Source organism: Sycon ciliatum, chromosome 10 (assembly GCF_964019385.1).
Source record: "Sycon ciliatum chromosome 10, ocSycCili1.1, whole genome shotgun sequence".
Taxonomy (NCBI): Eukaryota; Metazoa; Porifera; class Calcarea; order Leucosolenida; family Sycettidae; genus Sycon; species Sycon ciliatum.
Window position 1 is genome coordinate 14524267 of NC_088652.1, and position 24464 is coordinate 14548730.

The 24464-nt window shown below is 45.9% G+C and overlaps 1 protein-coding gene across 1 annotated transcript in view; it reads right to left on the minus strand.

The window, feature by feature from the left end:
- Window positions 1-16420, minus strand: part of LOC135825930 (ankyrin repeat domain-containing protein 27-like) — a 75834-nt gene extending 59414 nt beyond the window's left edge. Inside the window, exons 1-4 of the mRNA XM_065338572.1 lie at window positions 15810-16420; window positions 11487-11659; window positions 5599-5712; window positions 1685-1789 (exon numbers count right to left, since the gene is read on the minus strand). Of these exons, the coding sequence (XP_065194644.1) occupies window positions 1685-1789; window positions 5599-5712; window positions 11487-11651 (384 nt within the window). The 5' untranslated portion in view covers window positions 11652-11659; window positions 15810-16420. The remainder of the gene's footprint in view (window positions 1-1684; window positions 1790-5598; window positions 5713-11486; window positions 11660-15809) is intronic.
- Between the last annotated feature and the right edge of the window lie 8044 nt (window positions 16421-24464).

The window sequence follows — 24464 nt, forward strand, 5'->3', positions numbered from 1 at the left end:
ATCTTGGTTTGAAAATTTGACAAAGTCTGGGTCCTGGCACCGGCGATCATCGGCGCAAACGGTTCACAACCCACTTTTGGTCAAAATTGTACGGGATCGGTGCCGGAGCAGATTGGGATTGCAAGAGTTGAGCCTGCCCAACTTTGCCGCTGGACCCATGCGATTAGTTACAGTATGATTTTGTTACAATTGCACTGGTTCATATCATTGCAATTCACTGGGAGAGGTTGCAAGAGGCTCACCGCCGGTGGCTCCCGGCGTATACCGGCGATATATGAACCAACCCCAACTGCTGCTCATTGTGCATCCAAATTGTCATAGTTGAAGTACAGTACAGTTTTTCTGAGACGTTCAGTTTTGCATGATTCGAGTTATCTTAGCTTCTTATTCAATTGATCTTCGAATCTTTAGCACCACACAAGTTGCATGTTATGTTGTCTTGCGTCCTTGAATCGCGGTTTGACGAATGGTCTTGCCAGTATCGTCATTAGCATGCGTGTACATCCGTCAACGACCTTCACAACTAAAACTTTTAGCTTGTGCTTATCTTGGTTGCGTGCACCTTCTCCTCCATGTTATTCCTATAACTTCAAATCTTCCAAGTCTGAAGGCTGTTGGAGTGCCCATCCAAGACGTGCTAGAGTTGATTGTCAGTTAGGTGTCCTACTCAATACAAAATAGGGTGGATTACAGTATAATGTTAGGCTAGACAGTCACCAGTCAGTTATCCACTGATTGCCTGCATCTATTATTATAGAATGATTCGCATGCATTTAGGATGAAATGGGCGTTTACGATAGTAAATTATATCCATGTTACTGACAACAGACTGTCTTCTATTCTCCACGTAATTTCTACATGGGTTTTGTAGTGGTCACGCCCATATCATTGACATTCTGCAATAATCCATGGTTGTCGATCTTCATAATACTAAGAGTATGTTGAATTCGAACAAGAGACTGACGACGGGAACAGGTAGGTTGGTGGAACGACATTTATTAGAGACGGGATGACTAAGACCAGGACGAACGAAACGACTACATGGTGATTATTGAAGAGAGCGAGTTGAAGAGAGCTTATTGAAGAGAGAGTGTTGAAGAGAGAAGCAACCCAATATAAAGGGCCTGGGTAGCCATGGCAAACATGGGCGCGCAAGTAGCTACCCAGGCCAAATGAATAATGCATGAACTAATGAATATGAACTGATTACTTGTGGGCCTCACAAGTAGATAAACAAGAGTGTACCACTCCAGGATGGGTTGGCCCGCGGCGGAATTTTCTGTTGACGTAATCTTTTCTATGACGCACACGCTTCAAGTCTTTTGGAAAGTTTTGCCTTGTGCACTTGGCCGGGCTTTATATTACAAGGTCGGTGCCCAGCACGTGCTCTCACACTGTTCTGTGGCAAAATGCGTGTTTTCCAAGAAAAAAAGGTGACATCAACAAAAAATTCCGCCGTGAGCAGGGGTATCTGCAGATTGTGCAGAAGAGATCCGGAGTTGCACACTCTTGTTTATCTTCTCTTGATAATATGGATCCGAGGTTCCGACCTAAGGCAGAAGTCAATGTGGTTCATCTGCATTGACTCTGTTGCAGTACAGGCAAAACCCAGGTGTCTCTGATTAGTACCGGAGCCAATCTTGAGTCATTCTTCAATGTACAGGCAGAGTGGTGTGCAACTTACATTGTCAGTCTTGTCCACGTTGGCTTTACACTTGACAAGATGCTTGGCCATATCAATGTGACCCCTCCGACATGCCATATGTAGTGGAGTGCGCCGCCGTATACCCTAGTAAGAACAACACACGTAGTGATAGGATGTGTACACACACACACAACACGCATGTACAGACCCCCGGCCAAAGAACAACCATAAGCACACACTCTTGACCATTTGACCATTTGACGCCCATTGCCAGAGGCGATGATAGCAATGCTACAGCAGAAGCCATAGCAACTTGTGCCGGGATTGCACCAGTCAACAGCTTGCAAGGCTGAAGAATTGACAGCCACTATCCAGCCTGGTATAAAAAATTATTATGAAGTGGCTTTTTCTGGCCAGTGAATCCCTGCTTTTTAGTCTTTTTCAACTTTTCCTGCGAACACATTACACGACATACTCTGGCCAGCACTGGCTGTTGGTAACCACCCAGAAGCAATCACACACACCAGGGCATAGATTAACGGCCGGACATCGGACATTTTCCGGCCATTTTCGGCCACTGACCGGACGTTTTCAATTTCACCGGACATAGTGTCCGGTCAAAAAGGAAAAAAAGAGCAGCGACCTTTCGACCTTTTTATGCAGAGTTGGGCTTTCTTCGGAGCTTCGTGCCAAATGCGACTTGCATATCGAACAACTAACACGTCTACACCGTAGCCTCAGGCGTAGACTTCACCAGATTTACTTGATCCGCCTGTAGCAACGCGGTTGCTACAGTCAATTCACACTTTCGACCTTTGGTACATGGTGTCGACTTCGCACTTGAATCGATAGGTTGAAATGCAGTCTGCAGTCTGAGTTGTTCGCTCTTGAGAGGAAGATGACATCTTTTATTTTCACTCTTTCACTGACCAGAAATGCTGATAGTCTTTTAGAATGTCTTGTGGAAAGCGAAAGGGAGATTCAGAGGACTTGCTGCCGGGCAAAAAAGTCCATGGTGTGAAGGCCGCTACTTGCGATAAGTGGATCTCGGACAATGATGCAGAGCTGACTACTTCCTCCTGGCTGATTTATGACCGGCAGAAGAACGATCGGCTGTTAGCAGAATGTTTGAACTGTTCCGTGTGCATCAAGTTTGTAGACAGAGTCCCCAGTTGTAAAAACTTCAGCGAGGCTTTCATAACCGGATTTAAGAACCTGCGAATATCAGCGTTCAAGGATTATGCTGGAACGGAGATGCATAAACGAGCAATGAATCTTTTCCGTAGGCAAGAGTGACCCGCTCGAAATGCCCTCGAATTCGCTCCAATTGCGAAGGCACTGTGCAAGATGGACGATGGTGCTGCCGCTATTGCACGACGCAAATTCGAACTGACTTACCTTCTCTGCAAGGAGCATATCGCGTTCGCAAAATTCTTGACTGCAACGCTTTCTTGTACATACATTTGTCGTCAGTAAAAAAAAAGTTTAGTTTCTAATACAAGTAAATTGGCGAATTGTACATAGTATTGTGTGAGATACGTCCACATAATGAGTCATTGTGAATATACGTCATTACTACTAAAAAAAGAAGAAACAATCTGAAAATGTGTTGTGGAAAATGTCCGGGCATGTCCGGACAGATTTCAAAACGGAAGGACATTTGTCCGAGCTAAATGAAATCCTTAAGCTATGCCCTGCACACACACACACACACACACACACACACACACACACACACACACACACACACACACACACACACACACACACACACACACACACACACACACACACACACACACACACACACACACACACACACACACACACACAAGCGCGCACACACACACACACACACACACACACACACACACACGCACGCATACACGCACGCACGCGCATGCACGCACACATGCACACACGCACGCACCCCCCCCCCCCCCCCCCACACACACACACGTGTACGTGTACCGTAAAGTACTGCCAGAGCGCCCCGTCCTTTCGTGGTCACTCTGGAGAGGCAGGGTGGCTGCGAGTGTGTAAGATGGTCTGTACTAGGGTCATACACAAACTTACACAGCGACTGTCGTAGTGAAGCAACAGATGTTTGGTGAAGGTAAATTCCACGGTGTTCGTGCTGGCTGCAGCGCTGGGCACTGCAGTTCATATGGCTCACCTTTCAAGTAAAATGCGACGCAACCCCAATGTTGCAAAAACAAAGTGAACCCTGTACCACTTCAGTCGCACCAGGCCATACGATGTTCACTTCTACTGCCGGAAACGAATGTCCTCTTTCCGTAATTCAGGGTGGGGCGCGGTCGTGAGACGGGGCGTTCTGGCCGTACTTTATGGTACTTTTACTTGGTCACTGCCAGAACTGGTCACACGAGTCTCCCCCCGAGCAGGGGAGAGAGACTCAAAAGGAACCTTGGGAAGATGACTCAATTGGCTATTAAACCGCCCAGCGGCCAACACCCCCTGAAATCCCAAACCTCTGGTGGGTGGACTTGGAAGTGATCCCACTTTTGGGCTCACCACACCTCAGTACGTGGGTGAGGACAAGGTGCAGAGAAATGATTGACGATATCACGGTATCCGCACCAGGATCTAACTGCAGTTACCCCTGCAATGGGGTCAGGTTATGGTCATCTCAACATAACCTGGCCATAGTTGCATAATTATTATCTGCACTTTTGAAACCTATTTGAAATGACATTGTTAACACCACAGGAATACATGAATTGACCCATTGCACATTGCCAAATATGGAATGCATGAGTAATGCGTGTGAGTACGCTGGGATCAGCAATGCACTGTTCAACACCCCAGACGACCATGCCCAGGTGGCCGTGACGGGTGCTTATGTACAAATTTCGTCATTGGGCAATGGGTCCATTGTTCAACCCAAACAGGTCATCACACTGTTCTGAAGACAGGAGTCAGTATCTTCCTCTGCACTTTGGATCTGACAATTTCAAAAGTATTTCAAAGTACTGCACCACAGTACTGCCGGGCGCCGAAGAACGTAGCGCCGAAGAGCGACCAGGCTAGAACCTAACCTAACACAGCATACCAATGTATACATGGTAACTCAAACTGTGCATAGACTGTAGTACATGATAATAAGAATTGTCTAGGCTAGGAAGCTGATCCCTCAGTTCTTCGGAAACCAACAGTACTGTAGCTAAGTTGCTAAGTTACGCTGAGTCATGTGTCTACTTCCTGAATGCAGTGTTTTACTCATATCTGACATAAAATCAGGTGATGGAATAAAACTTTCATATTTTAAAAAATTACTTCATGTATCACAATTATATGCCCCCTAACTACTCCACCCCCTAACTACCCCACCCCCTAAAAACCCCACCCCCTAACTACCCCACCCCCTAACTACCCCACCCCCTAACCTCCAGGAAAGAAGTAATCACATGCACAGATTTCACACGCATACAACCACCTTGCCTTTCACATCTAAAGCCAGTAAGTGTAAGTTATAGGCGATTCACACGACAGGCAAATCCACGTGCACCGGAACGTTGCTATGGTATTTCACCTGTGAATGAGAAAAGTGGCTGAAATGTGCAAGCGAGCTGGGGGCCTACTTTCACATAATCGTGGCGGGTACGAGTACATTTACACCAAAAAAACGCGAAACAAGACTCGATTTTTTATGCGGCTCTTTTCACCGTCATAATTATTGTACGTATGTTTTGAAAATTTGAAATAGTCATGGCAGCTGGTGGATGAATCATTCAAATATGCAAACGTGCCTGTCATTGAGTGCCTGTCGTTGAGTGCAGCCATGTGAATCCACACAGTCACTTTCCTCGTAAATCACTCGCTGTAAAACGTGCAAGTGGCTGTCGTGTGAATCACCGATTACAAAGCAGTGTGCTTGGTAACTGGGGCAGTGTCAGCAATGCATATCCAAGCACTCATGCACATAGACCTACATTTCCGTCAGTATAGAGATAACACTGGTTGATCACTGTTTCTCCGCAACAGTCCGCAAGGAAGCAGGCACACTCCAGCCGAACATCACGGCAAGCATTGAATAGCAACCGACCCTGGCATGGAGGAATGGCATGAACACAAAATCAAGCAACATACACACACACACACGCGCGCGCACAGACGCACGCGCACGTCCCCCCCCCCCCCCCCCCCCGCCCCACACATATCACCACACCAAGTACACACGAACACATGCACATGAACACATGCACATGAACACACGCACATGCACCTGGTCCTGGTCCTGGTATACACTGCCATGTAGCTCACGTGTTATCACACACACGCACGCACTCACACCTGGTCCTGGTCCTGGTATACACTGCCATGTAGCTCACGTGTTATCACACACACGCACGCACTCACACCTGGTCCTGGTCCTGGTATACACTGCCATGTAGCTCACGTGTTATCACACACACGCACGCATTCACACCTGGTCCTGGTCCTGGTATACACTGCCATGTAGCTCACGTGTTATCACACACACGCACGCACTCACACCTGGTCCTGGTCCTGGTATACACTGCCATGTAGGTCATGTGTTATCACACACACGCACGCATTCACACCTGGTCCTGGTCCTGGTATACACTGCCATGTAGCTCACGTGTTATCACACACACGCACGCACTCACACCTGGTCCTGGTCCTGGTATACACTGCCATGTAGGTCATGTGTTATCACACACACGCACGCATTCACACCTGGTCCTGGTCCTGGTATACACTGCCATGTAGCTCACGTGTTATCACACACACGCACGCACTCACACCTGGTCCTGGTCCTGGTATACACTGCCATGTAGCTCACGTGTTATCACACACACGCACGCATTCACACCTGGTCCTGGTCCTGGTATACACTGCCATGTAGCTCACGTGTTATCACACACACGCACGCATTCACACCTGGTCCTGGTCCTGGTATACACTGCCATGTAGCTCACGTGTTATCACACACACGCACGCACTCACACCTGGTCCTGGTCCTGGTATACACTGCCATGTAGCTCACGTGTTATCACACACACGCACACACTCACACCTGGTCCTGGTCCTGGTATACACTGCCATGTAGCTCACGTGTTATCACACACACGCACGCATTCACACCTGGTCCTGGTCCTGGTATACACTGCCATGTAGCTCACGTGTTATCACACACACGCACGCATTCACACCTGGTCCTGGTCCTGGTATACACTGCCATGTAGGTCATGTGTTATCACACACACGCACGCATTCACACCTGGTCCTGGTCCTGGTATACACTGCCATGTAGCTCACGTGTTATCACACACACGCACGCACTCACACCTGGTCCTGGTCCTGGTATACACTGCCATGTAGCTCACGTGTTATCACACACACGCACGCATTCACACCTGGTCCTGGTCCTGGTATACACTGCCATGTAGCTCACGTGTTATTACACACACGCACGCACTCACACCTGGTCCTGGTCCTGGTATACACTGCCATGTAGCTCACGTGTTATCACACACACGCACGCATTCACACCTGGTCCTGGTCCTGGTATACACTGCCATGTAGCTCACGTGTTATCACACACACGCACGCATTCACACCTGGTCCTGGTCCTGGTATACACTGCCATGTAGCTCACGTGTTATCACACACACGCACGCACTCACACCTGGTCCTGGTCCTGGTATACACTGCCATGTAGCTCACGTGTTATCACACACACGCACGCACTCACGCCTGGTCCTGGTCCTGGTATACACTGCCATGTAGCTCACGTGTTTTCACACACACGCACGCACTCACACCTGGTCCTGGTCCTGGTATACACTGCCATGTAGCTCACGTGTTATCACACACACGCACGCATTCACACCTGGTCCTGGTCCTGGTATACACTGCCATGTAGCTCACGTGTTACCACACACACGCACGCATTCACACCTGGTCCTGGTCCTGGTATACACTGCCATGTAGCTCACGTGTTATCACACACACGCACGCACTCACACCTGGTCCTGGTCCTGGTATACACTGCCATGTAGCTCACGTGTTATCACACACACGCACACACTCACACCTGGTCCTGGTCCTGGTATACACTGCCATGTAGCTCACGTGTTACCACACACACGCACGCACTCACACCTGGTCCTGGTCCTGGTATACACTGCCATGTAGCTCACGTGTTATCACACACACGCACGCACTCACACCTGGTCCTGGTCCTGGTATACACTGCCATGTAGCTCACGTGTTATCACACACACGCACGCACTCACACCTGGTCCTGGTCCTGGTATACACTGCCATGTAGCTCACGTGTTATCACACACACGCACGCACTCACACCTGGTCCTGGTCCTGGTATACACTGCCATGTAGGTCACGTGTTATCACACACACGCATGCACTCACACCTGGTCCTGGTCCTGGTATACACTGCCATGTAGCTCACGTGTTATCACACACACGCACGCATTCACACCTGGTCCTGGTCCTGGTATACACTGCCATGTAGCTCACGTGTTTTCACACACACGCACGCACTCACACCTGGTCCTGGTCCTGGTATACACTGCCATGTAGCTCACGTGTTATCACACACACGCACGCATTCACACCTGGTCCTGGTCCTGGTATACACTGCCATGTAGCTCACGTGTTATCACACACACGCACGCACTCACACCTGGTCCTGGTCCTGGTATAAACTGCCATGTAGCTCACGTGTTATCACACACACGCACGCACTCACACCTGGTCCTGGTCCTGGTATACACTGCCATGTAGCTCACGTGTTATCACACACACGCACGCACTCACACCTGGTCCTGGTCCTGGTATAAACTGCCATGTAGCTCACGTGTTATCACACACACGCACGCACTCACACCTGGTCCTGGTCCTGGTATACACTGCCATGTAGCTCACGTGTTATCACACACACGCACGCACTCACACCTGGTCCTGGTCCTGGTATACACTGCCATGTAGGTCATGTGTTATCACACACACGCACGCACTCACACCTGGTCCTGGTCCTGGTATACACTGCCATGTAGCTCACGTGTTATCACACACACGCACGCATTCACACCTGGTCCTGGTCCTGGTATACACTGCCATGTAGCTCACGTGTTATCACACACACGCACGCACTCACACCTGGTCCTGGTCCTGGTATAAACTGCCATGTAGCTCACGTGTTATCACACACACGCACGCACTCACACCTGGTCCTGGTCCTGGTATACACTGCCATGTAGCTCACGTGTTATCACACACACGCACGCACTCACACCTGGTCCTGGTCCTGGTATAAACTGCCATGTAGCTCACGTGTTATCACACACACGCACGCACTCACACCTGGTCCTGGTCCTGGTATACACTGCCATGTAGCTCACGTGTTATCACACACACGCACGCACTCACACCTGGTCCTGGTCCTGGTATACACTGCCATGTAGCTCACGTGTTATCACACACACGCACGCACTCACACCTGGTCCTGGTCCTGGTATAAACTGCCATGTAGCTCACGTGTTATCACACACACGCACGCACTCACACCTGGTCCTGGTCCTGGTATACACTGCCATGTAGCTCACGTGTTATCACACACACGCACACATTCACACCTGGTCCTGGTCCTGGTATACACTGCCATGTAGCTCACGTGTTATCACACACACGCACGCACTCACACCTGGTCCTGGTCCTGGTATACACTGCCATGTAGCTCACGTGTTATCACACACACGCACGCACTCACACCTGGTCCTGGTCCTGGTATACACTGCCATGTAGCTCACGTGTTATCACACACACGCACGCACTCACACCTGGTCCTGGTCCTGGTATACACTGCCATGTAGCTCACGTGTTTTCACACACACGCACGCACTCACACCTGGTCCTGGTCCTGGTATACACTGCCATGTAGCTCACGTGTTATCACACACACGCACGCACTCACACCTGGTCCTGGTCCTGGTATAAACTGCCATGTAGCTCACGTGTTATCACACACACGCACGCACTCACACCTGGTCCTGGTCCTGGTATACACTGCCATGTAGCTCACGTGTTATCACACACACGCACGCACTCACACCTGGTCCTGGTCCTGGTATACACTGCCATGTAGGTCATGTGTTATCACACACACGCACGCACTCACACCTGGTCCTGGTCCTGGTATACACTGCCATGTAGCTCACGTGTTATCACACACACGCACGCACTCACACCTGGTCCTGGTCCTGGTATACACTGCCATGTAGCTCACGTGTTATCACACACACGCACGCATTCACACCTGGTCCTGGTCCTGGTATACACTGCCATGTAGCTCACGTGTTATCACACACACGCACGCATTCACACCTGGTCCTGGTCCTGGTATACACTGCCATGTAGCTCACGTGTTATCACACACACGCACGCATTCACACCTGGTCCTGGTCCTGGTATACACTGCCATGTAGCTCACGTGTTATCACACACACGCACGCACTCACACCTGGTCCTGGTCCTGGTATACACTGCCATGTAGCTCACGTGTTATCACACACACGCACACATTCACACCTGGTCCTGGTCCTGGTATACACTGCCATGTAGCTCACGTGTTATCACACACACGCACGCATTCACACCTGGTCCTGGTCCTGGTATACACTGATATGTAGCTCACGTGCTATCACACACACACACACACACACACACACACACACACACACACGCGCGCGCACGAGCGCACGCGCGCACACACACACACTGTACTGTACTTGCTCACTGCCCAAACTGGTCACGTGGGTCTCCCCGGGAGAGGGGAGAGAGACTCAAAAGAATCTTGGAAAGAAGACTCAACTGGCTATTGAACCGCCCAACGGTCGACACCCCCTGAAATCCCCCAAACTCTGGGTGGACTTGCAAAATGATCCCACTTATTGGCTCACACACCCCAGTAAGTGGGCGAGGACAAGGTGCAGAAAAAGAATTGACGGCATCAGGGTATCCGTACCGGGATCCAACTGCAGTTACCCCTGCCCCCAGTGAAGGTGATACTTGCTACTAGTGTGGGTGGCTAAATCAGAGTTGACCTGATATGCTTCACTAGCACCATTGATTACCCAAGAGTTAACCCTTTGCGTGCGGATGGCTTGTATGCACTCGCCTGAACCCCATGCCGGTTCTTTGATGACATGTATACACGCGCTTCGGTTTGCATCGTGTAAGTGGTGAATAGACCAGTGTACAAACTTCCGTTACTCTGTGAAAAAGCATCCGATCTCCACAAACGACACACCATTGGAAAGGCATTGAGCTCAGCTTTCCTGATATATAAAGGTCTTCGCAAAGTTGACTGGCTTGGCTGTTTTTGGTTATTTTCAAATAATCCAGTCAGTCATCTTTCCAAGATCGAACAGAGCATCATATGGTGCCTGCTGTTCTCGTTGCAACCATCAGTTCCGTCGACAGAGTGACTTGAGTCGTCATCTCCGTTTTTGCTCCCGGCAATCACTCTGGCTCCTTTCAGAGTGATGTGGCCCATGCGGCAACCAAGCCATAATAGCAGCAGTAGTAGTAATAGTAGTAGCTGTGTGTGTGTGTGTGTGTGTGTGTGTGTGTGTGTGTGTGTGTGTGTGTGTGTGTGTGTGTATGCATGTGTGTGCGTGTGTGTATGTATGTAAGTGTGTGTGTGTGTGCGTATGGGTATGTATATGTGTGTGTGCGTGTGTGTGTGTGTGTGTGTGTGTGTGTGTGTGTGTGTGTGTGTGTGTGTGTGTGTGTGTGTGTGTGTGTGTGTGTGCGTGTGCATGGCACATACCACTAATGGTTCCTTCGCTCCCTCTCCGTTGGTATATGTCAAGTTTGCTACAGCCTTCTTCAATGTCATGTCCTCGTGAAGGATTTCCTTCCTCAATTCCTCATGATTGTTACTCTTTACAAGGCGGAGCAGATACTCTTCCTTGCTGAGACTCTCCGTAGTCATGGTTTCACCTGTAGTACATCGGACAAAACGAGAGAAATTACAGTCAATTTTACTTGTATACAGGAAAACCTGTAATGGCGACCGCTCGGATATGGCGACCACTCGACCATGGCGACCACTTTTCCTTGTCACGGACGCATTCACGTTCAAAACACCTCGGATAAGGCGACCACTCGCTCAACGCGACCGACGGCCACCCACCCACGACCGCGTTGCACAGTGCTAGTCATGTAAATGTACGCATTACATGGTGCACCAGGCATGGTAGATCTACACATCAGTGCAGGAAGTGTAGATGTACATGGTGCATGCACGACATTTGACAGGTGTGAGGACCCCAGGCACATGAGTCGTGCTAGAGTAGCATAGGCGTGTGCACTGTGATGCACTGATCAAAACGATGTATCACATGTGGATATGGTCACGTGACCCACTGAACCTGGATAAGAAGACCACCTGGCCACGGCGACCACTTGTTCTCGTCCCTTGAGGGGTGGCCTTAGAGAGGTTTCACTGTACTGTGTGTGTGATAACTAGGCAAAACAGCACCACACAATACACATTCTCAGCCATGCTGTGCCACTTCTGCCTGGATTGGGAGTTGAGTAGAAGTGTGCACAGAAGAATTGAATGCTTCAGTAGCAAGAATAATGTTGAGCTCACCGGGGACCAGCTCTACATACATGGCACGACATGTATGTAATCATAACACCTAGTTTCGCCTTGTCAGACTGCAGCAAAAGAAATAGTCCTGAGATTACTATACAATTCTTCAAAACATGGCGGCAGCAGCATGGCAACATTATGTTTTTTTCTCTTCAAAATCCACTTATCTCCAGAAGCTCAGAAGTTATCATTATTATTATTTATTGATATTTTAATAGGGCAATCCCCAAAGACTCAAGATCTTCTTACGGGGCACCCTAAGAATGAAAGTAGCGACAAACTCGGCCATTTATTAATTAATAATCTTGACCGTCCACCTCTCCACACTGCGCTCGTGCCGGGTCCACATTCACCACATCACTACATAACGTTAGCGAGAAGCTGGGGTGAATAATGGAGTGTGGTGATGGGGCCCATTAAGGTATGACACAGGCACAGAATCCGCTTTGCCTTTTCAGCTCCAAAGTGGAGGATAACACTGACAACCAATGTACACTTTGCAGTGGCTAACATTTGATAGTTTAATGTTGTTTTGGTTCCGTGTAAGTTAACTTCAATAACTGTGCATCCATGCAGGCACTTGGACCTGATTTTGAATGATGTATAGCAGCATGTACACAGGTTGCCATGGTTATAAAATGGCTGGACACCTTGCTCAGGACTTGGTCTTGAAGGAAACAAGTTTTCTTTCCACCGGCACTAAGTCAGCTCACGAGTGTGTCATTGATTGTATTGCAACTCTCTTTAATGTGCGTTGTTCACAGTGGAGGGAAATATGTTCCCAGCATGCTACTTTCACTGGTTGGAGGGAAAGACACAAACCGGAAAAATCTGAAGAAAAAATTGACTGTCACCACCAAGACTCGAAACAGGGACCCTCGCTTGTAGCCAGCGATGCTCTAACCACTGAGCTATGGTGTAGTCGTCATCCCAGCAGAGACAATTCAACATTTTCTTCAGACTTCGTAACTCACGTTTCATAGCTGTTTCCTGCTGTTCCTGTTTTTCTACATGTTCGTACATGATTGTACATGTATGTATGTATGCCATGCTGAACCTTTTTTTACAGTATTAGGCCACGCCGTTTTTTTTCTCTGTTTCGCGTCACCTTATTCGATGAAATCAATGAGGGAGGGCGAAAAAAATAAAAAAAAGCCATCCAAAAAAAAAACAGTGTACGTGCATTACATTTGTGTACAGTGAAGCGACGAGGCACTGTTCATGTACATATACATGTACATGTACATGTACATGTACATGTACATGAGCACATGAGTGTATCCCCTCTGCCATGCTTTGTGGTCCAAACACAGGCGGCATGATGATTGTGTGACTTGCGGCCCAGCGTATTGCACACACATGTACATGACTGTACATGTGTGTGAGCTGAGTTACATTTTCCGGTTTTCTGGGTTTGCATTAAATTTGTATTGCAGTTTTTTAAAAAATTGTTCCGTTTTTTTGTTTTTTGAACTCCGGCTGTGAAATACATGCGCGCGCGGGACGCGAAACATAGATAAAAAACGGTGTGGCCTTAAGGCGAGTCCAAAATAAAATCACGATTCCCGGGCAGGACTCATGTGAAATTCGTGCGGTTTGCGAATTTTTCACTTATTTTTCCTACGTACATGATTGTATGTATGCCACTACTGAACTTTTTTTTACAGTTTTTTTCTTACGTATATGATTTTATGCATGCCAATATGCAATGCTGAACTTTTTTTACAGTTTTTTTTCCTACGTACATGATTTGTATGCATGCTAAGGGCCTGATCAGACTGCGCCAACTTTCCAGTGCCTGACAAAAAAAGAAAAGCGTCCAGAATTTGAATCGCGATCACACTGCACATGTGGGGAGAATGAAAATTCAAAATTCATTTCGAGCGTCAAGTGGTAATCTCCACGAATGACGGCAAACTCCTTCACCTTGGGGATTGCCAATACCTTCAGTGCAATCGGCAACCATCCTTATGAGTTTTGTCGTTGTCCGTGGCCAATTAGCTCCTCAATAACGAGATGAAAAAATCAGTGAATATCAGCGTCAGTGGCGTATCAGCGTCAACTCCTGTTTGGAGCGGAAAAGGGTGGTCCGTTCTTCCTTTTTTTTGGAGTGTCAACTCTCGCTTTTGCCGCTCTGGCGGCAAGTTACTATAGAGATTTGGATTATAACCCAGGATTATTTCGATTTTGCTGCAGTCTGACCAGGCCCTAATGCTGAACTTTTTTTACAGTTTTTTTCCTGCGTACACGATTGTATGCATGTTTCTATTTTATATTTATTACAACATCTCAAGACTCGGTGGAAACACCGGCCAATGTTAAGAGAGTGGGCGATTGCCAACCACGGCGATAAATAAAAGTAAGGGGAGGGAAAAAGAAAGGGGAGCAAAATGAACAGCAACAACAACTCCGTAAAGAAAAATAATGTCAAATAAAAACAGTGAAAAACACAGAGACGCAAAGGACTTGTGGATATTGAGCTATTTATGTCTGCATGCCAATGCTGAACTTTTTAACAGTTCTTTTCCTACGTACATGATTGTATGCATGCAAATGCTGAAATTTTTTACAGTTTTATCCGCCGATAACTTTTATTCAATTTTTTTACAGACAACAGGTACGCGGTTTACCCGTTCATTTTTTTCTGTATTTCGGCAAACAATGGCCCTGATCTGTACATAAGGGAGTCGTACAAGCCCGGGTTTGTGTGACTCCATGTCGCAGATCTACTCACACGATTAGTACTGCACATGTATATGAAGTGCTCGAAAGAAAAAAATTGCCTTTGGCTCGATTTTGGTGCGAGAGGGCCCGGGATCTCTATTTTTTTCGTTCTCGCCTATGTGATTCAATAAAGTAGTGACCATTCATTATCAAAGCTGACACATACACACACACACACACACACACACACACACACACACACACACACAAATTCACACACGCACGAATGCACGTACGCACACATACACACACGCGCGCACACACGTACGCATGCACGAACGCACACACAAGACTAGAGTGATTTGCAGTACCAAAAGGCTGACGAAGCCATGTGAATCGACCACCAATGTACACCTGGTCTACACCACATAGAGCACATCGGAATAGGACGGCCAGGATAGTTACATGTTACTATGCAGACCCTACACTTGCTGGGGTAGCCAGTATACAGCACATTGCTTTGATAGAAGCAGAGACTAGATGCACTGGTACTTCGAAGTGAAATTGTACACACACACACAGACACAGACAGCGATGGCGGAACCGATCCGGACGGTCAGCCCATGGCTGGATCAATTGTTCGGTTGCCAATGTGTGTTTACAACCGAGGACGTCATGTATTGACGTCATGTATTGACGTCATGTATAGACGCTGTCGTATTATACACAAGATATCACACACACACGCGCGCGCGCGCATACACACACACACACACTCAATGTACACACACACACACACACACAGAAACACAGCGGCAAAGTACTCACCACCAATGGCACCATACGTAGCGTGGACTCTCACTCAGCAAGCACCGCTACCATGTCCACTTAGCAAACTGCAAGACTTTCCACCTCTAGGCCAAAGAATAACTCAGTCGATAACACAATTTTCGGTTTAAGAAATTTCTTTCACTGACACAGCCAGTTGATCTAGAAAAGACGAAGGGCTGGACTCCAGCCAGTAGATCTTTATACTAGTCCACTATCTAGCCATGTTTACTGTCTGTCCACAGTGCCGCAACCGTCAGCTGAATGATCTGTGCCGTTCTCAGACTCGCTGACTATTATCATTGGCTTGTCCGCAAAGCGCTGCACGGACTGCCTGTCCGTAGATCCAAGCCAAGGACTGTACGCGGTGCGCGCGCCTCTCCGTGGTGTTCCGACCTCTCCGCTCCAGTCAGTGATGTGCTCTTGGCGCCGGGGGCCGCACTCCCGTCGTAAACCTGACTATCGCACAAGGACGACGTGGTCGTTGGTTGACCATTGTTGACAGCCCTTTGACATTTTTGTCAACTCACTACTGCACTGTCTTGTAGGATACGAACATCTGCTAAGGTAGTAAGTCGCAGTCAAGCCGGCTTCTTGGACATTGCGCTTGACTCAGAGGCTGGAGAATCGGACGGGTCGATAGACGTCAGGCGTCAAAAACTGGTATTTTGACGACTCCCTGGTCGATGCGCAGAGCTACAACAATACATTGTAGCTGCTAAAATGACGTCGGATCGCGCGCGTGAAGTACATGCGTGAAGTACAATGTACATGGCTGTATATCCTTTGCGCCGTGCGTGCAGCCTTGCGAATCCTGGGGTTTTCACTCACCCAGGCCGCAAAGGTGACTCACTCGATCGATCGGGTAGTCGCCGGCTGGACCTAGCTAGCACGGGCACCGGGACCAGGTAGATGCTGGATGTGTGCACGCAGACTACCTGGTAGTCGACTTGGAGTGCGAGATGTTGCACGTGATTCACCTACACCGTTTGACGTTTGTGTGCATGATCTATAGTCTATGTTCTCCATTGCCAGCATTGGCAGCATTGGCATGCATTGCTGCTTGCGAAATTCCTACTAGTACTACTACTAGTACTACTACTTACCGGTACTAGCAAGAGTGCACAAGCGTTACGTCAGTACTACGAATGACTATACTAAGTAGACGCCGGCTTTTTTTAGTTTTACGGACCTTTTCAGTTTTTACCCGATCTCCTTTGCCTTTGGTGCGTCCATTATCTGATTATGGCTATGGAGATATGAAGCCGAGGCCTCTGATCTGGCCCCACCGCCACACTCCATTATTCGCCCGCCCCGGGTGTCTGGAGATATGTGGATTTTGTAGGAAAAAACCTTTTTAGTGCGATCGATACAGTCATGATGAACATGATGATGGAGCGTGCAGTTCACGCATGTGCGGAAACACTTCTATTGTGTACGCTTGTGTACGCGTACGGTCGGTATTATACAGTCATGAAGTAACGACGTGAAGCTGAGATTTTTCACGGATTATTCAGCTACACGTAACTATCAGAGAAAGGTCTACGGTATGAGTGGAACGAAGAGTACATAACCAGCCCCATGTACTCTTGGTGGAACACAGCGGCTGCCATCAGCACGTCTATGTTGTACTGTGCCTGTGGTCACGACAGCAAAGTTTACAAACCATCGAATGGAGAGGGATTCTCCATTGAATGGCAATCACCGAGGACAAGGCATGTATAGATATTAGCATCAGACGATTGTCGCTTGGGCAGTGGTTTCGGGTGCACACTCAATTGATGCACGGGTTTTTAACTCTCATGTGGCCTCGAACCCGACAGTCCGCAGTCCACGACTGGTATACTACAGCCACTGTCTTTTGCTTTTTTTGTTTTTGTTTTACTATTAACACCGCCCTACTGGAAAACAGGTGGAGAACAAAAAGAAACGAGGAAAAGGACAAAACATAGGGGATTTAGGGACGACTAACACCGATATAAACAGAAAGAACGAAGGAATTACGGAGCGCGAGTTGAGAATGTCGAACATGTGGCTAGCCATTGGCGGACTATGCTCGGCCAATCGTCAAATTATGCTTTTGATTATGCCACAATTATGCCAACAAATATGCTGAATTATGCTCGGTTCCACTATGTATTCACGGTGTACATAGAGGATTGAGAAACCCCGCATACACACACGGCCATGCCCTAAGCATAATTTTTGTCTAAACCGAAAGATTATACCGACCTTACACGTTGGAATCCGTATACAGTCGTCCCTCTCTAATCCGGCACCTTTTGCAACGGCATTTTCTGCTGGATAAACAAGGGTGCTGGATTATGAAATCCTGCCCTCCAAGGCTCCAACCCGGCCCACATGTTATCATACAAGTTTGTGTCGTACGTCAAAACGTAGGGATTTTCTGTGTCAAACCAAGTACTTTGTGGAATGCATGTCTATAACATACACTTAGGAATATCCTATGTACTGGCATGGGATATTACCAAGTGGATGTTGCATGTGTTGTGTATGTTACAATGGTCCCTGACAGTCTGCGATGTACAACTGCTGGATTAGAAAATCGAATTATGTACAGTTTGAGTGATTTGTTGCAGAAAATCGCTGCTGGAGGCGGAATTCAAGTGCCGGATTAAATCGTAGAAAATGAACTGAAAAAATCCGTTTTGCCAGAAAGTGTGCTGGTTTGCAAGGGTGCTGGATAAACAAGTGCCGGATTAGAGAGGGACGACTGTATTACTAGTATGCCAGAGCATAATTTTTTGACGAAATCCCAAGATTATGCCAAATATTATACCGGCATAATCCGCCAAGGGCTACATGTGGCGTTTGCCCAGGTAGGGTCCGGCGGATTCTGCCGGCAGAAAAATTGGCAGAATTCGGTACTTTTTCTGGTAAGTTTCATGCATGTTTGGTATGTGGATAAAAAAAATTGAACAGAATTCGAGGAATTGCCGCCATAAGGTTTGTATGGTTCTGCCCATTTTAACTGCTTTTCGAGCAGAATCTGCCACCTTTTCGAGCAGAATCCGCCGGTCCCTATGCCCAGGCACTTCTGACTTGGTCAGTTGGCTTTGGGATTATGCTGGAATAGTGTTTGGCACAATCAGGTCCTTTTTGAGAAGGAGCATAAAATGGCATCCGAAAAACAAAGGCAGACGCCCAACGAGGCTGTTATACACATCTTCTATTGAAGGCATAATTGAATGCATAATTGTTGGCATAATCAGGTAATTTTTGAGACGGAGCATCAAATGGCATCGGAAATACAAGGGCAGATGCCCAATGAGGCTGCTATATACACACGTGCTATTGAAGGACCATACATCGCGCTTCTTGTCGATTTGGAATAATATTTTAGCAGCCACTACAGTACAGGACATCTCCCAATAGTTCAGCGTTTGCTTCTAAATTTGGCATTCCTCTTGCATATTATTGTCTTGTACTTCCACAAAGCTCCCAGTCCACATCATGACAATGGTCTGAGTCTTTTTTTCATGACAATTATCTATTCTTTTGGTATTTTTGGTGTGAAGCATATAAAGGCTGAATTGGCTGTTTTCTCGAGCATCCTGCGAGCATCCGCTAGATCATAAGCTGGTCATTTCCCGAGCATAATCCGCTTACCTCTAGTTTTCGGGCTTCGGCAACAAGTATGTACAAGAGCATTGCATCTTTCCTGGTTGACAAGCGGAATGAATTGTACGCTCATGTCATGTCAATTATTATGTGCTGCATTCTCCTTTGCGCTGCGATGGCAACGGAGAATGTAATTGTGCCTTAGAGGACCTACAATATTTGAGAAATATCAAACAAAAAAGAGAAATTAATTGATCAACAAGTCTCCTGCCACGTTGGTGGTTTCTGAGCCAGCTCTTTGCTTTTGTATTCAGACTGCATTCTTTTATTCACTAGTGCTGGTCCAAAAATCAAAATGGGGGGTGGGGTGGGGGGGGGGGGGGCGGAGAGAGGGATTCAAGGCTGCAGTTTGGATTTAAGGCTGTAGTTTGTATTCAAACGACAGATGACGAAGGCTGTACTTTAACGTAGTTCAGCGTGGCCAGTATTTTACACCCATGGCATACAGTTGCTACGATAACACCAAGTCTGAAAACACCAGTACAGGATTGCATGCAGTCTCTGGACATCTACATCTGGCTGTTTCCACCTTGTTAGGTTACGTCATATCAGCAAAGTTCGGAGTAACTGCCTGGACCATTACAGGTTATCATACGTGTACGAGTAGGCTGTTGCTACACGATATCAACAATCTGAAAGCACCAGTACATGATATCAACAATCTGAAAGCACCAGTACATGATATCAACAATCTGAAAGCACCAGTACATGATATCAACAATCTGAAAGCACCAGTACATGATATCAACAATCTGAAAGCACCAGTACATGATATCAACAATCTGAAAGCACCAGTACATGATATCAACAATCTGAAAGCACCAGTACATGATATCAACAATCTGAAAGCACCAGTACATGATATCAACAATCTGAAAGCACCAGGACATGATATCAACAATCTGAAAGCACCAGTACATGATATCAACAATCTGAAAGCACCAGTACATGATATCAACAATCTGAAAGCACCAGGACATGATATCAACAATCTGAAAGCACCAGGACATGATATCAACAATCTGAAAGCACCAGTACATGATATCAACAATCTGAAAGCACCAGTACAGAATATCAACAATCTGAAAGCACCAGTACATGATATCAACAATCTGAAAGCACCAGTACATGATATCAACAATCTGAAAGCACCAGTACATGATATCAACAATCTGAAAGCACCAGTACATGATATCAACAATCTGAAAGCACCAGTACATGATATCAACAATCTGAAAGCACCAGTACATGATATCAACAATCTGAAAGCACCAGTACATGATATCAACAATCTGAAAGCACCAGTACATGATATCAACAATCTGAAAGCACCAGTACATGATATCAACAATCTGAAAGCACCAGTACATGATATCAACAATCTGAAAGCGCCAGTACATGATATCAACAATCTGAAAGCACCAGTACATGATATCAACAATCTGAAAGCACCAGTACATGATATCAACAATCTGAAAGCACCAGTACATGATATCAACAATCTGAAAGCACCAGTACATATCAACAATCTGAAAGCACCAGTACATGATATCAACAATCTGAAAGCACCAGTACATGATATCAACAATCTGAAAGCACCAGTACATGATATCAACAATCTGAAAGCACCAGTACATGATATCAACAATCTGAAAGCACCAGTACATGATATCAACAATCTGAAAGCACCAGTACATGATATCAACAATCTGAAAGCACCAGTACATGATATCAACAATCTGAAAGCACCAGTACATGATATCAACAATCTGAAAGCACCAGTACATGATATCAACAATCTGAAAGCACCAGTACATGATATCAACAATCTGAAAGCACCAGTACATGATATCAACAATCTGAAAGCACCAGTACATGATATCAACAATCTGAAAGCACCAGTACATGATATCAACAATCTGAAAGCACCAGTACATGATATCAACAATCTGAAAGCACCAGTACATGATATCAACAATCTGAAAGCACCAGTACATGATATCAACAATCTGAAAGCACCAGTACATGATATCAACAATCTGAAAGCACCAGTACATGATATCAACAATCTGAAAGCACCAGTACATGATATCAACAATCTGAAAGCACCAGGACATGATATCAACAATCTGAAAGCACCAGTACATGATATCAACAATCTGAAAGCACCAGTACATGATATCAACAATCTGAAAGCACCAGTACATGATATCAACAATCTGAAAGCACCAGTACATGATATCAACGATCTGAAAGCACCAGTACATGATATCAACAATCTGAAAGCACCAGTACATGATATCAACAATCTGAAAGCACCAGTACATGATATCAACAATCTGAAAGCACCAGTACATGATATCAACAATCTGAAAGCACCAGGACATGATATCAACAATCTGAAAGCACCAGTACATGATATCAACAATCTGAAAGCGCCAGTACATGATATCAACAATCTGAAAGCGCCAGTACATGATATCAACAATCTGAAAGCACCAGTACATGATATCAACAATCTGAAAGCACCAGTACATGATATCAACAATCTGAAAGCACCAGTACATGATATCAACAATCTGAAAGCACCAGTACATGATATCAACAATCTGAAAGCACCAGTACATGATATCAACAATCTGAAAGCACCAGTACATGATATCAACAATCTGAAAGCACCAGTACATGATATCAACAATCTGAAAGCACCAGTACATGATATCAACAATCTGAAAGCACCAGTACATGATATCAACAATCTGAAAGCACCAGTACATGATATCAACAATCTGAAAGCACCAGTACATGATATCAACAATCTGAAAGCACCAGTACATGATATCAACAATCTGAAAGCACCAGTACATGATATCAACAATCTGAAAGCACCAGTACATGATATCAACAATCTGAAAGCACCAGTACATGATATCAACAATCTGAAAGCACCAGTACATGATATCAACAATCTGAAAGCACCAGTACATGATATCAACAATCTGAAAGCACCAGTACATGATATCAACAATCTGAAAGCACCAGTACATGATATCAACAATCTGAAAGCACCAGTTCATGATATCAACAATCTGAAAGCACCAGTACATGATATCAACAATCTGAAAGCACCAGTACATGATATCAACAATCTGAAAGCACCAGTACATGATATCAACAATCTGAAAGCACCAGTACATGATATCAACAATCTGAAAGCACCAGTACATGATATCAACAATCTGAAAGCACCAGTACATGATATCAACAATCTGAAAGCACCAGTACATGATATCAACAATCTGAAAGCACCAGTACATGATATCAACAATCTGAAAGCACCAGTACATGATATCAACAATCTGAAAGCACCAGTACATGATATCAACAATCTGAAAGCACCAGTACATGATATCAACAATCTGAAAGCACCAGTACATGATAGCAACAATCTGAAAGCACCAGTACATGATATCAACAATCTGAAAGCACCAGTACATGATATCAACAATCTGAAAGCACCAGTACATGATATCAACAATCTGAAAGCACCAGTACATGATATCAACAATCTGAAAGCACCAGTACATGATATCAACAATCTGAAAGCACCAGTACAAAATATCAACAATCTGAAAGCACCAGTACATGATATCAACAATCTGAAAGCACCAGTACATGATATCAACAATCTGAAAGCACCAGTACATGATATCAACAATCTGAAAGCACCAGTACATGATATCAACAATCTGAAAGCACCAGGACATGATATCAACAATCTGAAAGCACCAGTACATGATATCAACAATCTGAAAGCACCAGTACATGATATCAACAATCTGAAAGCACCAGGACATGATATCAACAATCTGAAAGCACCAGTACATGATATCAACAATCTGAAAGCACCAGTACATGATATCAACAATCTGAAAGCACCAGTACATGATATCAACAATCTGAAAGCACCAGTACATGATATTAACAATCTGAAAGCACCAGTACATGATATCAACAATCTGAAAGCACCAGTACATAATATCAACAATCGGAAAGCACCAGTACATGATATCAACAATCTGAAAGCACCAGTACATGATATCAACAATCTGAAAGCACCAGTACATGATATCAACAATCTGAAAGCACCAGTACATGATATCAACAATCTGAAAGCACCAGTACATGATATCAACAATCTGAAAGCACCAGTACATGATATCAACAATCTGAAAGCACCAGTACATGATATCAACAATCTGAAAGCACCAGTACATGATATCAACAATCTGAAAGCACCAGTACATGATATCAACAATCTGAAAGCACCAGTACATGATATCAACAATCTGAAAGCACCAGTACATGATATCAACAATCTGAAAGCACCAGTACATGATATCAACAATCTGAAAGCACCAGTACATGATATACTCGTTTGGTCATTTACCTTGACTCTCCTTTTAATTCCTTCATAGCTCTCTGTCGTTATCTCCATCATTATTATGTTGTGCCAAATACTCCTCTACTTCTACCTACACCGTAGCTCACTTCTTAGAATAATGGACACGTGGAATTTACTCCGCATGACGACGACGCCATTGAACATTGATACCATACGCACAGTGACAGGCAAAGCAACAGACACCAAAGACGTTCCTCTGCTCCACTGCTCCACTGTGGTTCATGAAACCAATACCAGTCTCGTCTTCTAGCTTGTGATATGAGCTAATTCAGGCGTGGTTTTTGTTGCTGTTGCTGCTGTTGGTGATGGTGATGTATGCTGTATTTATAGTAGTAAATAAAACAGGCATACAGGTATTGCCTAATAACAATGGATCCACTGCGTGTTAGGTGTGAGCATACCTTACTCCTTAGCTACTGTAGGTGATGATGTTAGTGCGAAAATTGCCAAGTCGTTGGTGCTGTGATTGCCAGCACATGGTCACGTGATTGTACTTAGCAGCAGTTGAGGTGTAGGTGCTATAACCAGTGACATTTTTTTTTTTTTTA